Source organism: Xyrauchen texanus, chromosome 29 (assembly GCF_025860055.1).
Source record: "Xyrauchen texanus isolate HMW12.3.18 chromosome 29, RBS_HiC_50CHRs, whole genome shotgun sequence".
Lineage (NCBI taxonomy): Eukaryota > Metazoa > Chordata > Actinopteri > Cypriniformes > Catostomidae > Xyrauchen > Xyrauchen texanus.
The window spans coordinates 3540489-3557690 of NC_068304.1; the positions used below are offsets into that span (position 1 = coordinate 3540489).

Genomic DNA, 17202 nt, shown 5'->3' on the forward strand with positions numbered 1-17202 from the left:
AAAGAAATCTTTTAAGTCAAAATCAGCAACCGTTCCGAGTCAAGGAATGACTGATTTGGGGCTGCACGATATATGGCGGGAATCTTTATCCAAATAAAATTGACTACTCCTTTTATTCAAATGTACACAAGGCTTATTCAAGAATAGATTTCTTTTTAGCATCGCAGTCATTAGCTTATTAAGTGAAGGACTGCAGTTACCTTCCCACTTCCATCTCTGATCACAACCCTGTTAAGCTTATGTGGGAGTCAACAACAGCTTTACCCTATTCCAAAAATTGGAGATTTAGAACTTACATGCTAAAAGATCCAGAATTTATTCAGTTCATGACCACTCAAATTCAAATATATCTTGAGGCTAATGCCAACTCAGCCTCACACTCAAACATATGGGAGGCGCTTAAGCATTCATGAGAGGACATATTCTTTCATACAGGGCATATAAACAAAAAGAAAAGAAAGCTATTTTAACAAAATTAGAAAAAGAAATAAGATCATTGGAATTAGAACATTCATTGAATAATAAAGATTAATGTTTGATTCAACTTGCTCAAAAACTAATTTTATACAATAATTTGTGCACCCAGATGGAACTGGGTCTAATATGGCAAGAACAAAATATCATTAATATGAATTTGGAGATAAGACTAGCAGACTATTGTCATGACAAATATAGAAAGAACTTTAAAAAAGAAGAAAGAACAAACTACTCACTACAAAACAAAGAATGGCTGAAACTCTGCATGTCCACATCTCCACCCACACCAAATAAAACGCCAAAGCAACCAGCCCAGAAGCAAATGACCCTGGCTTCTATGTTTTCCAAATCAATACCATATGACAAAAAAAAGTCCAAAATGGAAAGAAATCACTTCGCAATAACAAACTACATTGCAAAAGACATGGCCCCAGTTAGTGTAGTGGAAAAGTCAAAATTCAAAAAAATAATTAAGACACTTTATCCAAAATATGAATTGCCTGGTCACAAATATTTCGCAGAGAAAGCTCTACCAGAGTTATACATTTCAGTCAGAGAAAGGTTGGCCCACCAGCTAACAAATGTGACCCACTTCTCCACAACTACCGATTTGTGGTCCAGCAGAACGTGGGAGCCATATCTGAGTTTCACTGTACATTACATCGATAATTGGGAGTTGAAGAGTTTGTGCCTTCAAACTAGCTTTTTCCCAGAGGATCATACAGGCGAGATCATCGCATAAGGCTTGTAAGATACTCTCGTGTCATGGAACTTAACAGAAGCTTGTCTGGTATGCATCACCACTGATAACGGGACAAATATAATCAAAGCTGTGAGCCTGAATAAGTGGACAAGACTGCAGTGTTTTGACCATTGGCTGCACCTTGCGATTTGAGTTTTTGTATCCCCCAGTGGAATAATAATAATTTTTATTATCAACAAATATATAGGCTAAAGCATATATTGCCAGAAAATTATGAATGAAGTGGATTTAAAATCTGACTGAGATTTTTGGTGTTAGGCCGGTGAGTGACTGAATTGTTGGATTTCTTTACGATTATTATAACATTTTAAATGTTTCTTTTTATTGTCAGAGAGACACATGAAAGACTCCCGTATTGAGCGTGCTGTTGCTGTTTGCAAGAAGGTTGTGAGCAGCTTCTCGCTCAGTTGGAAGAGGAGGAGAGACCTGGCCACAGCGCAAAAAGAGCTAAATATACCTGCACACCAGCTGATCAGCGAGTCTCCTACCAGGTGGGGATCCTGACAGAAGATGATTGCGTGGGTGCTGGAGCAGGACCAAGCCATTACTCAAGTCTTGGCCTCAGACAAAAAAACACGGCATCTCGTTCTGACCTGGCAAGACCTGGAAGTCCTTGAGTCAGTGCACAAGGCTCTTAAACCCCTCGTGGAATTCACAGATGCTCTATCAGGTGAGGACTATGTCACAGTGTCCTATGTCAAGCTTCATCTCTTCCACTTCAGCATCTTGGCAATTCAGGAGGATGACACTGCACTGACCCAGTCTATCAAAGTCATCATCCTGGATTACCTGAGGGAGAAATTTGCTGACCCTGCCACCCACGACCTGCTGGACATGGCATCGTTAGTGGATCTCAGGTTCAAAACAACATACAGGTGAAACTCGAAAAATTAGAATATCGTGCAAAAGTTCATTAATTTCAGTAATTCAACTTAAAAGGTGAAACTAATATATTATATAGACTCATTACAAGCAAAGTAAGATATTTCAAGCCTTTATTTGATATAATTTTTATGATTATGGCTTACAGCTTATGAAAACCCCAAATTCAGAATCTCAGAAAATTAGAATATTACATGAAATCAATAAAAAAAGGATTTTAAATACAGAAATGTCGGCCCTCTGAAAAGTATAATCATGCATATGTATTCAGTACTTGGTTTGGGCCCCTTTTGCATTAATTACTGCCTCAATGCGGCGTGGCATGGATGCTATCAGCCTGTGGCACTGCTGAGGTGTTATGGAAGACCAAGATGCTTCAATAGCGGCCTTCAGCTCTTCTGCATTGTTTGGTCTCATGTCTCTCATCTTTCGCTTGGCAATTTTGTAGTCAAACCTATAAAATCTGGCGAAAAAGTATCTGTGTGTGCCCGCCACCAGTTCCCCATCGGTAAGGGTATTTAGTACCAGTGGGAATATAGTTACATGTCACCGGGCATCTCTCAAGCCAGAAGCCGTTGATAGGCTTGTGTTTTCGACACTAAACATCTAGACAACCTGTTGGTACTGACTGGTTGTTACAAACACACAGGAATGTTCTTGTTGAATGCACTTTTGTTGCTTTGAGCTCTGTTAAGGGTCTTGGTTGAGCTTAAACTCTGTATATTCTCTACATTATGCATCACAGGGATAAATCGAGCATTTATTAAGTGCTTTAGAGGAGATTTCAAAATATTGAGATATAGATTGTGTATCGTGATATAGCATAAAAATATCGTGATATTATTTATAGGCCATATCGCCCAGCCCTACTTCAAATATTTGCAAGTCAGACACTGGGTGAAAGAGATCACTCCTCAGACATTCCCTAACATTCCAAAACTATCACATCGTTTTGTTTAACAAGATGGTTTCATCTCCAACAGGTATTGCTTCTGTAGGATAAAGCACATCAACTGATCATTTTAAGCCATTCGACAATGTAGTCTTGAGACAAATGTGGGAGAGAGATCTTGACTGTACATATGCCTCTGTAGAGTTGGAGTGTGTTATGGAAAGAATGCAGACTATGTTAATATCTACCAAACATAGACAAATCTAATTTAGTATTCTGCATGGGGCAGTGGAGGCTCAGGGTTACTGACCAGAAGGTCAGGGGTTCAAGCCCCAGCACCACCAAGATGCCACTGTTGGGCCCTTGAGCAAGGCTCTTAACTCCAAGTTGCTCTGGGGGATTGTCCCTGTTATAAGTGCACTGTAAGTCGCTTTGGATAAAAGTGTCTGCCAAATGTGTAAATGCATGGAACATATTACAATCCTCAAAAACTTCACAAGTTAAATATTGATATTTCTTCAAGATTTAAAACATCTGAAGGCCATTTACTTCATATGCTTTGGAATAGACCTGTTTTAAATGACTTTTGGAAATATATTATTGATGTATCTTCAAAGGTTATAGATATTCCCATTAGTAATGATCCTAGAATTTGGATATTAGGGGAAACAGATTTATTATTTGCCTCTCATCACAAAAAGTATTTTACCCTTTTAGCTGGAACTGCAGAGAAAAATGTATATTAACGAACTGGAAGTCAACTCATCCTCCATCAAGTAGACAATAGATTAACAAACTCATATCATACTGCACCACTGAGAAAATTATTTTAAATGTTAGAAAAACACCAAAGACTTTTGAAAAATGTGGGACTCTTTTTTGGACTGTTTACCCTCTCTCATTGCAAATTAACTGCAATGACATTCCTTATTCTGAAATTGTATACTAATGATTAGTACACATAATTACATAAAAATTAGCTGTTGCTTTTTGTAAAAGAAAAGAAAAACAATTGTTGTAATGTTAAATATAGATGTTTTTTTCTGTATCATAATTAAAAATAAAACTATATAAAAAATATGTATTTGTTAACATGAGTAATGCACAATGAACTAACATGAACAACTGCATTTGTATTAACTAACATAAATTGACTAATGTTAACGAATGAAACCTTATTGTAAAGTGATGACAATGCATTAGTGTAACCACGATTTGCTTTTCTTTCTTTTTCTTTTTTTTTTTTTTATAAACCAGGGACGAGTCAAAATATTTTTTTGCGGTAATAAATATTATTCCATAAATTCTGTCTATTGAACTGAATCTGGAACATTACTTTAAGGACACCAGTACGTAAACTGTTTTCTGAATAGCCATCAAGCAGAATCAAAGCATCCAGTCTAATAGATCATGAATAATTAATATATTATAATACATATATTACATAAAATTAAATATATAATAACATATTTCATTTTATGTAAAGCTGCTTTGAAATTATGTTTGTTGTGAAAAGTGCTAGACAAATAAAAATGTATTGACAAAAAGACTATACAGTATATTGTATTTTTATTATATTATTTCTAACACCTATTATTATTACAAATTATACATATTATATTCTGTTATAATATTTAGTGTAAATATATTTTTCTTTAATTATTCCCCTCTCCTGCAAATTAACTTGCGAAACATAAATAAATACAAATAATTTATTACCAGCAGTCGCTTGCTGCATTGTGGTACATTGATGAACTAAACTTGTTTAGACTTGGTTGTAACTGTAAATTTACACAACAGCAAACATTCACTGTATTTCAAAATGTTAAATATAAATTAGTCACCAGCCTGGAAGAGAAATCGGTTTCATTGATGATGCGCATGAATGACAGCACGACACCTGCTGTCTCTTATTGCATCCCTCGCCTAACTGCAATGGCATATCAGTTTAGCTACTTTTTACATGACCCCCTAACTATGTCTTCCAAAAAATATAAAACCTTAAATTACTATGTCAGAAACAAGTTTCTCGGAGGTAAAGCCAAGATTAGCAGCAATTTGATGTGAAACAACAAGCATCTCGAGAGATGCCTAAGCGCCTTGATTCCACACGAAGAATAACGCGCGCGCTGCTCAACCATGGGATACAAGCTGCTTATTTTGTTGAACACATGACAGCAGTCCTGTCTGCATGACCGATCCTTGTCTGCGGCCAAAATCAATCGACATTTTACACGGCGCAAAAACAAAAAAGCCTAATTCGACACTCGCCGGTTAAATTAGAAGTCACCAATCTAACTTCAATCTTCTACCTGACATCAGTGCGGAAGTGGCATAAGCACAGACAAACTATGCAGTTGCGTTTTGCGCATTTGTGGTACATAACTTGCACATGTTTCAGCAAAGTCGGTAAATGCGCACTCGCAGTGCACCGTCGGCGAAATTACGAATCCTACTATGGTGGCGAAACATACGTCACCTAATATGCAAGAGCCGCGCCTCCGCCGTAGTGGAATTCGTAGATTCGCGCCAGGCTCACGCGCGCACTAAATTAAATGAATCCATCCATTTTCCGATTCCCCTGGAGGAGAGATTTGAAACCTGTGGCGTCTCAGTTTGTAATTATTACCATTGTTGTTGTCCCAAAATTCTCCCCCTCCGACACAGTACTTAACGGCAAACTGCAGGGTTCCTACACACTCCAGAAAGTTCGGGGTGACGATTTTGAAGCTATACTTGTCCGTCAGTCCGTCAACGGAATAGGGGACGTAAGACGCCAGAATATCCATAAATGTCGTCCAGTTATTTAAAGTGTACCTCAAATAGACGCTTTTCTCGAAAGCCATGTTAAGCACCCGCACCATCCCCGACAGGCTGAATTCATCCGCATGAACCGACTCCAGCAAAACCTTCACCTCTTTCACTCTGTCTAGGAAGTGTGGCAGAGATCCTGGATTTGTGAAGAGCAGCTCCAGGAACACGGACTGGCTCGATGTGTTCGACTCGTCGAAGTTCTTCAAGTGGAGATCTCTGGTTTTCTTGAATTTGTTAATGATGCGCTCTGGTACCTCAGGCATTTCCGTGCCATCAAAGTGTTTGATAGAAATCAGGTCCAGACCGAGAGAGTCCGCGAATCGGACCTTCTTATGAATACTCGGGCTCTGGCTTCGTGCGATCTCTAGTTTGGCTCTTTCGGTCGGTGTGGGAAGAGATATGCACCTGTGGCGCTTCGTCGGGCTGTGTGGGGGCTTCGGGAACGACTCTCTTCCCCTTGGTTTCTCATTCACTACGCTGATTTCTAATGGTTCGCAGTCTCCATGGGTGTCCTTCTCTCCCTCCATGTCCTCGTCTTCGTTCTCCAGCTTCTGCTCTGAATCTGACAAGCTCCCGCACAGCCCAGCGATACAGCTGTAGTTTCTGCGGATGCAGTTCTTGGTAGGCAGCATTGCCACAGTTACGGCTACCATAAAAGAGTCGCAAAATACGTTCAAAATGTTAAAGTCGAGGTCTGATTTAAGCAGCTGGTCGGGTTAAGTGTTTTTAAGCATGATACTAGAGGTCCTCAACGGCAGAGAGGGTACCTGAGCCGATTTGTGCCGTGATGCAGCTGTATCGACCCGATGCATAATGCCGGTCAGCATTTGTACAAATCTTACTTATGCCAAAGCCTTAGTGCATGAATATTAATTTGGTCAAGCTGACCTTTCTCGCTAACCTTAAAGTGTGCGTTCGAGAACCCTAATTAATATTCATGAGCAAAAACCTAGTGACTAGTACGCGCTTATCAGCTGTCTACATATCAGCCAATCAATTAGACGTACCAGGTGAACGTCATATTACGTAATTAATATTCATAATGAAAGTCGTCCACCTAGTAGGATTCGAGTGACACACCCCTCAGTAACAGCCCGTGCGCTCGATTACGTCTCACTGTCGAAACACAAGAGCAGTTTTGCATGAAGAGTAAACAATGTTCATTGCGCACTTTTGCTGATCGCACGTCTCGTCTTTTCCCATCACGTCATGCTCTCGCGCGCGTCGCTGCCTTCTGGTCGTCATGGCAACAGCGTTCAAAACAGCCGGTCACACAGTGCGTTTACTTCAAAACAAATGAAACATCACTTAATGCCATTATTCTCTATATAGTAATCGCAGTTTATTTTTACACTGTAACCAACGCGTTTACAGTGTCAGTCTCGTCAAATCTAACGGTAAGTTGGCAGTGTTAAGTCTGTTGTAAGTCTTAATGCAAGTTTATTAGTTTTTGTTGTGTTTAGTCAAGGTGTTCAGTTCATTAAGATGTTATACAAATCAGTCGCTCCTCATTTACAGCTCATCGGACAACCAGCCTACAGTATTTTCTGGCTTTCCAGAAATGTTTTCTTTGTTGTCCTGCAGGTTGCTTTGTGATTGAAGCTTCCAGGAATGGCTATGATGAGGGAATCCTGTGAATCAGACTTTACTGATGCTGAGACACAGCATGTGGTTCTGCACAGCACAGATGGGGACACAGAGTCATTGGACAGACAGTATGTCCATGTGCTGTTAGATATCAGTGAACAGGATGATTGGAGGGATCAGGACAAACATGAGATTCAGAGTCAGACTGGCTGGGAAGATGCTGTGAGTCATTGTATCATTTAAGTCCAACATTTTGCTGTTATTTTGGCCTAAAGGTTATATTGTAAACTATACTTGAGCCTGGGAATGACGCAGTGAATACAACATAAAATAAGTAGGGTATAACTTGGCTAAAGTTCTCCTGGGGAAAAAAAGGCAAATTTTATTTTATTTTCTCCCATAACATTGACTAATCCAATCATAATGGAGATTCATTTATAAAATATTTGAGATTTAATCAAATGCCAAATGTGATTGAAATTAAAAGAGGTATCCCTTTTCTGAAGAAGTTATTTTTAATTAAAAGTTATCTTAATTTGTTACTCAAAAAAGCAACTTATTCAATAAATATTTTTTTTTATTATTGTTTTTATACATTTTGTGACCAGAATAAATCAAATTGTCCTTAAAGGGATAGTTCAAAAGTAAAATTCTCTCATCATTTACTCACCCTCATGCCATCCCAGATGTACATTGGAAAAGGAGTTATATTTTGATATTCTCACCCAAAATAGTTTTACCAACAAATATCAAGTTTGAAATATGAAATTACTGTAAAGCCATGATAAATTTTGTGGTTGCGTTGCAAATGTTTTACTTCGAACACCATTCAACTAGATGGTTACTGTAGTAAAACCATGGATAAAGAAATATTCTGGTTTCAGTACAAGTTAAGCTCAGTCGACAGCATTTTGGCATAATGTACACTTACAATGAAAGTAAATGGGGCCAATTTGTACACATTAAAATACTTACTGTTTCAAAAGAATAGCCATAAGACAAACAATATGCATGTTCATGTTGCCATGAAGACATATCACTATAAACCCTAAAATAACCATTAAAATGACAATTTAAACAACTTAACTGCTTAAATAATACACCATTTTTAACAGTGCTTTTATAAAAATATGAGCTTCACATTTCTGTCTTCAAACCCTCCAAAAATGCTCTTTCCCCCATTCACTTCCATTGCATGTGCCTCACTGGAACCTCAATATTTTTCTTTCTATTTTATTTAATTTTTTAAAGGAGGGATGAGTCAAAAATTTAGTTTTTTGTGGTAATCAACACTGTGCCACAAAAGGAATATTCCTTTAATTTGTATAAAAATTAACCAAAGTTTTACCACAGTGACCCTAGTTTAACCATGGTATTTGTAGTAAAATCATAGTAACCACAAAAAAAAAACAATTACCATGGTTACTATAGTCATGGTTACTACAATATTACTACAGTAAAATCATGGTCCTGACCTCCCTGTCCTATAAGGGGCTCAATCTGGATCTACGCCACTGATTCTAAATATTTATTTTAAAGTGAAGAACTCACAGACTTTATTTCCACAGGTTGAGGGATGGGGGAGATCTCCTCTTGCTTTATTCCTTCAACCACAAAGGAATGTGAAGAGGATTAAGCAAAACATCTTAGACTCTCACTGCGTCCTGTGTGCCGAGCTGAATCTCCCCATCTACTGTACAGCTGGAAGTGCTCCCAAACCTTGCTATGACATTTCAGAGGAAAACTACAGAAAGACTGCCACAGCATCTCTGGATATTGTCAAGAAAACTCACAATACCTCGTCCTCTGCCTGCTCAGATGAAATGCACTCACTTCAGCAAAAGAAGTCAGAGCCATTTCTCAACAAATTGCCATCTGGAGATGAACAACGTGCACATCACAAAGCTCCATGTTTAATGCTGAGTGAAAAGGGAGTTGGTCAGGTACCTCTCAGCATCAACAACTTTAGTGTGTTGCCACCAGTCAAAGAGTCGAGAAATCTGAAGAGCTCCAATCTTTTTAAAAGTATGGAGCCGACAGACTGGTGCCCAGCAGAGGAAGGAGTCACTGAGGCCATGACACCTGGCACCACCGGTGCTGTCACAGCTGGTGAAAGAGTGGGTGTCAATGGTGAAATCGGCTATCAGGGGTCTCCCACCTCAAAGCACTGGCTGGGTCAGTACAGCAATCACCTGCCGTCTACTTTAAACATCGCTTTGAACAAGAAGCATGAGCTGACCTCCTGTACGGTAGCAGATACATTACCCCAGACTAGCTACTCCCAGAGACCTAACCTTAGGCAGGATGAGCTGGCACGGCCTTCCCCAAGGAACAACACCAGTTATGGATTGTATTCTGGACACAAAGTGAGGAGTCAAGGAAGACCTGAATTCCAGCATCTAATGCTGACTGGAACGAGACTTCCCATAGCTGTGTGCTTTCAACGAATATTATAAATGTTATCACTCTCTGTACACTTTCAGCTCACTGCTTTTTTGGCTGAGCAAAGAGAGACAAAAAGAAGTATTGTGATAGTTTTGTGTTCCCTTTTATTTATTTTGGGTTCCCTTGCCTTACTGTACCTTTATCCATCCCTAACAGAATGTACCAAGATTTTATTACAGTAAATATACTTCAACTGTGGTATTTGTAGTAACATCTTAAGCACAAAATGTAACTTTGATTTACTACAATAACCATCTTTAACAATTATATTTGTGGTATAGTAATAATACTATAGTGATAATGCAGGAAAACCACAACTGCAGGGTTTCTGCAGGTTTTATGGAGCTAGACTTTTTTAAGACCTTTTTTAGACTAACTAAAGGAAATGTAAGTAATATATTCAAGGGAACACAATATGTCATCTTGTCATTCTCTAAATGTAAATAGCTAGGAAGCACAAGAACAGTCATATATGCCGAATACAGTTCAAAGTTTAAAAATGCAACTTAACAGATCTCCAATAATTTTTAATACGTTTTTAATTTAATTAACAAAAAGTAACACAATAAGGCTCAATACTTCTCTGCCCATAACCAACAGAATGTGGAAATTAATTTTACCTTACGATCAAACTCATTGTACCAGCTTTATTCCTCTACAACACTGCTGGTTCACTTGAATATTGTTTAAACAACACCCAAAAATATACATCAAAGCTCTGGAATAAAATATAAGTGATCACCACCAAACATGTAAAAACAATATTTCTTTTCCCAAATACATTTTGGTAATTAAATCTAGAAGCTCAACAAAAGGAGCATATATGATTTTCTTTTCTTTTTTATAAGAACCGCCCCATGATTCTGCATTCTAAATCCATTGTCCTAGATTAGCCAATAATATATACATTTACAGAAATGTACACACTGTGGCACTCAGTTGACATGATTCACGAATGGCAAAGAGACATGCCAAGGTGGAGTCAGCACACAACTGTGGATTCACTTTTGAACTATAGGTGGCGCTGTCTCCAAAGTGCTTGTGTATGTTCAGGACGTGATGTCAATGATGCATACCACATTTCTTATAAATCTGACAATGCATTCAAAAGACATTTAACTGTTTTATAAAAATCAATATGCTAGTCTCCTTGAAATCTGCATGACCAAGGAACCCAAAGACCCCAAGTGGTGTTGTCCTCAAACTTTGCATTTACCCTCTGGTCATGGTCCTGATTAAGCATACTGTACCGAGTTTCATTTCAATACGACGTTGCCAGGATATTGCCTCACATTCTGTTTTACGTCAACCTCTTTAAATTTGTGTTATCGTAATGTTTCAAAAAAATCTAAATTCTGTGCTATTCATTCTGTGCAGATCAGTCTGGAGACTATATTAAACCACTGTTTAGGCAAATCAGGCAAACTTTGAAGGAATGGTAGGGAATAAACGATACACGTCATTATCCAAGATGGCGGCCACTTTAATGGGCAGAGTTTTAATTTAAGCAGTCCATTTGTATCATCAGGAGGAGTGTAATTACATGCAAAATATTTTTTTTTTCTAGGACAAATTCAAAATATAAGTGCAAAAGTTTAAAAAAATAAAACGTTTTAACTAGGGCTGTCGATTTAACGCATTAATTCAGTGCGATTAATTTTACAAAAATTACGGTTTGTAGAACCACCTGTTTACTCCAGAGGGCAGTAAGTGAAACTTCAGCTGTATTAGCAACACACAGTTTATACAGAGAAGAAAACAACCCTTCAGTAGGTCAACATAAACATGCGTTACGTTCTTGCGTTCAAAATACTTGAAAGAGCGCAAATGCGAACTAAGGGATCTCAAGATGTGTTTAATGATTGAGTATTAAACTATATTTAACTTGACACAGTGACCTAAACATATTATGTTTATGATGCAATGCACCCGAGACACTACACAAGCATGAATGACGCAGGTGTACATTGACGGGCCCTTAAACAAGCCCTCATAATAAATCTCAAACTGATTGACAAATTCACTTGTGAAATGGATTGCTGTGAACTGTGTGCCAATGACTTATGATCAATAATATGCAAATAAACAATACATTGTATTCTAAAGCCGCTTTTTGTATTGTCTTATCAATGATGAACTCTTCTGCCACAAGAATGTAATGCATTTTAATTATCTGAATATTTTTAATTATATATATATATATATATATATATATATATATATATATATATATATATATATATATATATATATATATATATATCATTTAATATTTAAAGATAACTATGTATAATTATTTCATCATTATATATTGAATTATTGTTATATGAGGGGCTTTCTCAGCAAATATTTGTATATGCGATTAATTAATTGGGACACCTTGTAATTAATTTGATGAAAAATTTTAATCGATTGACAGCCCTAGTTTAAACTTGTGGGGGCACTATAGAGTGCGTCCTAGAGACCGCAAATTCAGTATGGGGGCTATTCGTGCCAAGAAATTACTCTTCGCTTTAAAACAACTTAAACATAAAGAGAAAGCAATCCCTCCCGAAACATTTAATACTGTGACTTTATGAATTTAAGACTTGTTGCTCAGATTTATTTAATGTGACTTTTTTCAAACCTGCAGAATCCCTGCAACAATGGTAATAAAAATCCTAAAAAAACATATATAATATATATATATATATATATATATATATATATATATATATATATATATATATATATATATATATATATTTAGTAAGAACCATGATTTAAAAAAACATGGTGTTACTGTAGTATAACTTAATGTTTTGTTTGACAGATTCATAATTTTTATTCCTATAGTTTTGGTTTTCCTATTATTACTTTGGTTTTATCATAAATATTATGGTTATAATATGGTAAAACCATGGTACATTTTGTAGTTATGGTTTTCTTACAAATATCAGTTCAAAAATTTTTACTGTAGTAAAACCATGATTAATCCTTACAAAAATTTACCTTGATTTTACTATAGTAACCAAAGCTTATAATAACCACAAAATTAACCATGGTCACAACAATCATGAGTACTGCAATACTATTGTATAGTAAAACCATGGTTCATTTGATCAAAACCATAATGTTTGCCATGCAAAAAAAAAAAAAAAAAAAAAAAACTTACTATGCTATAGTACAAATATGGTTAATTTTCATAAGGACTGAATAAAGGTATTGTGGTTCTAGTACAGTGAGAGCCTTTATATCCAATTGAGAAAACTTAGCACAGTAGTGAACCTTCCCAGAAATGGCCGACCTTCCAAAATTCCTCCAAGAGTGTAACAACTCATCCAGAAGGTCACAAAAAAAAAAAAAAAAAGCCAAGGAAAACATTCAAGGAACTGAAGGCCTCTCTCGCATCAATAAAGGTCACTGTTCATGACTCCACTATCAGAAAGATATTGGCCAAAAATGCCATCGGAAGAGTGGCGAGGAGAAAACCACCGCTAACTCAGATGAACATTAAGGCTCGTCTGAATTTTGCCAAAACACACCTTGATGATCCGCAAACCTTTTGGGAGAATGTTCTGTGGACTGATGAGTTGTAAGTGGAACTGTTTGGAAGACACCGTTTCATCTGGTGTTAGTCCAACACAGAATTCCACAAAAAAGAACATCATACCTATGGTCAAGCATGGACATGGTGGTGCCAGTGTGATGTGTGGGGATGATTTGCTGCTTCAGGGCCAGGTCGACTTGCAATAATTGAGGGAAACATGAATTCTGCTCTCTACCAGAAAATTCAAAATAAGCTAAATTAAAGTTTTGGAGTGGCCTAGTCAAAATCCTGACTTGAACCTGATCGAGATGCAGTGGCAGGAATTTAAACGGGCAGTTCATGCAAAATTCCCCCACAGCATTGTGAAAGACTGATCTCCAGTTATCGGAAGCATTTGGTTGCAGTTGTTGCTGCTAAAAGTGGCAAATATATTTTTCACAGCAATGTAATATACCATGAGTTGTCTGATTGTTCTACATAATTATTACCTGCTGAATGTGAATTAGAGCTCATCCTAATTGGGAAAAAAAACAGAAAAAAGAACTTCATGTGTTTACGTTTGCTGACATCTACAAAACTTACTCAAAGGGGTATTCCAGAAAGCAGGTTAAGTGACTCAGATTAAGTGGATAACCTCAGCTTTCTGTTCCAAAAACGGAGGTAACTTTCAGGGTATGTTAGAAGCCATAGCAACTTACTTTCTGAACATAACCTGCTCCAGAGTAGTTTATGTTCCAGAGTTAGTTTATTTCAGGTAGATGTCAGTACGTTTCAGAGGCTATCGGTGCATGCGTGCCCTTTTAATAGCGGCACAGTGGGCGAGAAAGCAGATTATGCACAATATTTACTTTTAAAGCAGTATTACAGTAAACTGCAATCTTTAATTTACCTCACAAATCTTCTTTACTCAGATTTGCATTCAAATGTGAACAAACTGTGTACGTTGTGCTTTAACTTTTAATGGGAAGGTTTTAATACTGTAATATGTTTAACGCAGAACACATTGGAATGTCCCCCACACTCTTCACTGTGAAGTCAGGGCTTTATGTATTTATATTTAGCCCTTCTAATAAATCATTTTTTATTCTATACATTTCATAGAATAAAATTATTATATCACCCACATTCTATTTACAGTTCCTTCAGTCAATGAATTTAAATGTTATTTATAAAATTACATTCATAGTATCAATATGCAAGTAATGTCTGCCAAATAAAAGCTTAAGCAATTAATCACTCATTATTCTTCTTCACTAACTAATATAATATGTGATAATTTCACCGAACACAAATATAGAGGTTAGAGATTTTATTTCTTATCACTCAAATGAATGTAGGCTACTGTACATATAAATGCACACATTTCCAGATTTGTTCATTGTACTCTATTATTAGATAATATAAATGAGACATGCTGTTATTTAGAGTCATGCACAGTGCCCTCATTTAGCTGGTGGTCAGGTGACTCAATGAAAAGATGTATCAGCCTCCTCAACGCCATCAGAAGCTGTACATGGTCCATCTCTAAATTACATTTTTGTTCTGCCTTTCAATAGGTAATATTAACAAGGAAGAGATTAGTTGATATATACATGATATACATGAACATATATAATATATAGTCAGACACATGATCCTCAATTAAAACAACATAATTTCATTCCGTACCAAGGGCAGATGGACCCTACTGTACATGACAACATGACATGACAAGTTTTAATGCCACATCAAAGGACACGTATCTCTGATCACTGTCCACCTCTGTTACAGCAGATCATCATCTTATAATGCACATTAATAATCATGTGTGGCCTACTAAAAAACATTACATTAAATCTATGGAAAATGATGACAACTGTGGGAGATCCTACAATTGAAAGAGGATCTATTAATACAATGAGACCATCAGCAACTGTGGAAATTAAAGGTGATATGATTCTGATATATGATCTTTTATGATCAAATGGTATGAAAAATAAAGGAATTACATTCAGTTCACATGACGTACAGTAAAATAATATTAGCATGCACAGATCGGTAAATACCATTAAATGAATCTTTAAATAAAATATAAAACCTAAAGCCTATTATCATAATATTAATAGAACATGAGTGTTAATACAAATGACGTAACAGTCGACCTATTAAACATTAATGTTGAATATAGCTTTTATATATACAGTATGGTAGAACTTAGTTTTATTAATTTAAAAATGCATGCAATGATTCAGTATAATTTCTGGCAAGCAATCTCTCAGTCCTAAACAAATGTAATAATGCTTATTTGTAGTCATTAAAACTTGATGAGCTTCACTGAAATATGGCGTGCCTTTCTTCTTAGCGTCTTTTTTCATGGTGACTCGTGGATTCTGCGATCTGCTGAGAATGCCTTTCTGAGTTCACCATGAACGGCACAAACTCTTGAGTTCCCTTACGACTCAGTCCACTTGACATTGCGTAGTAATGCATATGGGGAGTGCCTTCATACACAACCTATTTGAAACATCTCTATAATAACGGCAATATTCTAATTTTGGCTATGGTGTTTGAGCCCGGCCTGTTTTGGTGCGAAACTGACCGCTATAAAAACAGATGCACAGACACCATTTCCTCAGAATTTCTTCCTTCAAGACAGCGATTCTCTTGGCTCGAAGCCCTCTACCCTTTGCCTTCAATACACACTAGTCTGAGGACGGAATCTTCAAGGCAGCAAGAAGACTCTCCGCTCCCCTGCAGTGCTCTGGCAAATAGAGTCACAGAGTCAGCTCTTATAGAGACATAAGTCTCAAGTTGCTTCACTCACAAATCACCCTCGTTCTGAAGGATGATTCAGCCTCTCTCGCCCTCCCACCCACCTCTTCTGTGATGCTCGAGGGTTCACACGAGGAGGCACGACCGGGCCGCAAGGTCGACTTTTGGCACCTGTACAGGTGCGAGGAGGGCATGGCACATCAACCGCTTCGAGCTATCGGCTGTAATTCTAGCCTTAAAGGCTTTCAATCAGAAATAGTGAGCTGTCATGTCCTGGTTTGCTCAGTCAACAAGACAGTAGTAGAAAATATAAACAATGTGGAATTCATTCACCGCCACTCCTCCTATGTCACCTCCTCCTATGGAGCGAGCATCATCTCTATCTGAGAGTGACATATGTCCCAGGCTGCCTGAATTACGGCGCTGGCCTACTGTCACGCTAAGCGGTGATATCGGACGAATGGAGACTTCATCCTCAAAATATACTGAGGATTTGGGAAATATTCGGCAAAGCAGAAATCAATCTATTTGCCTCAGTGGAGAATGCCCACTGCCCCCTCTGTTATTCCATGTCCCAGGCCCTGCTGGGATGGGACGCAATGGCAAACAAATGGCCGGCAAAACACAAATATGCCTTTCCAACGTTATGCCTGATCCACTCGGTCATATGCAAAGTCTGAGAGGACAAGGAAACCTTTCTATTAGTTGCACTGAAATGGCAAACCAGCCATGGTTTCCGGAAACGATGGAGATGCTGTACAGCTCACCATGGGAAACACCACTGAGGAGGGATCTCCTCTCTCAGGCGCAAGGCACAATCTAGCATCCCCAGCCCCAGCTGTGTAACCCGCATGTGTGTCCCCTGAATGGAGCACACTACATGCACCAGAACTGACGCGTTCAGTCATGAACACCATTTTACAAGACAGAGCACCGTCCACAAGATGCCTCTACGCACTAAAATGGAAGGTGTTTGCTGAATGGAGTATCTCACAGAGCAAGGACCCGGTAAACTGTCCCATACATGAAATTCTAATATTTCTTCAAGAGCTATTAGATGCA

The 17202-nt window shown here is 37.7% G+C and overlaps 2 protein-coding genes across 2 annotated transcripts; one reads left to right on the forward strand and one right to left on the reverse strand.

The window, feature by feature from the left end:
• Positions 1-5560: 5560 nt before the first annotated feature.
• On the reverse strand, positions 5561-6797 carry LOC127623351 (protein phosphatase 1 regulatory subunit 3E). The gene has a single exon (XM_052097775.1). It carries the CDS (start codon positions 6479-6481, stop codon positions 5561-5563), a length of 921 nt encoding a protein of 306 aa, XP_051953735.1. The 5' UTR covers positions 6482-6797.
• A 371-nt stretch (positions 6798-7168) lies between these two features.
• Positions 7169-11838, forward strand: si:ch73-103b9.2 (uncharacterized protein LOC100150067 homolog). The gene is made up of 3 exons (XM_052097774.1): positions 7169-7225; positions 7413-7637; positions 8984-11838. Exons 2-3 carry the CDS (start codon positions 7440-7442, stop codon positions 9869-9871), a joined length of 1086 nt encoding a protein of 361 aa, XP_051953734.1. The 5' UTR covers positions 7169-7225; positions 7413-7439; the 3' UTR covers positions 9872-11838.
• Positions 11839-17202: the final 5364 nt, after the last annotated feature.

Bases quoted from the DNA above. Each gene is read 5' to 3' on its own strand.
- LOC127623351 (XM_052097775.1), bottom strand. From the start codon at position 6,481: ATGGTAGCCGTAACTGTGGCAATGCTGCCTACCAAGAACTGCATCCGC.
- si:ch73-103b9.2 (XM_052097774.1), top strand. From the start codon at position 7,440: ATGGCTATGATGAGGGAATCCTGTGAATCAGACTTTACTGATGCTGAG. The intron at 7,638-8,983 runs GTGAGTCATTGT...TTATTTCCACAG, and splicing joins AGACTGGCTGGGAAGATGCT to GTTGAGGGATGGGGGAGATC.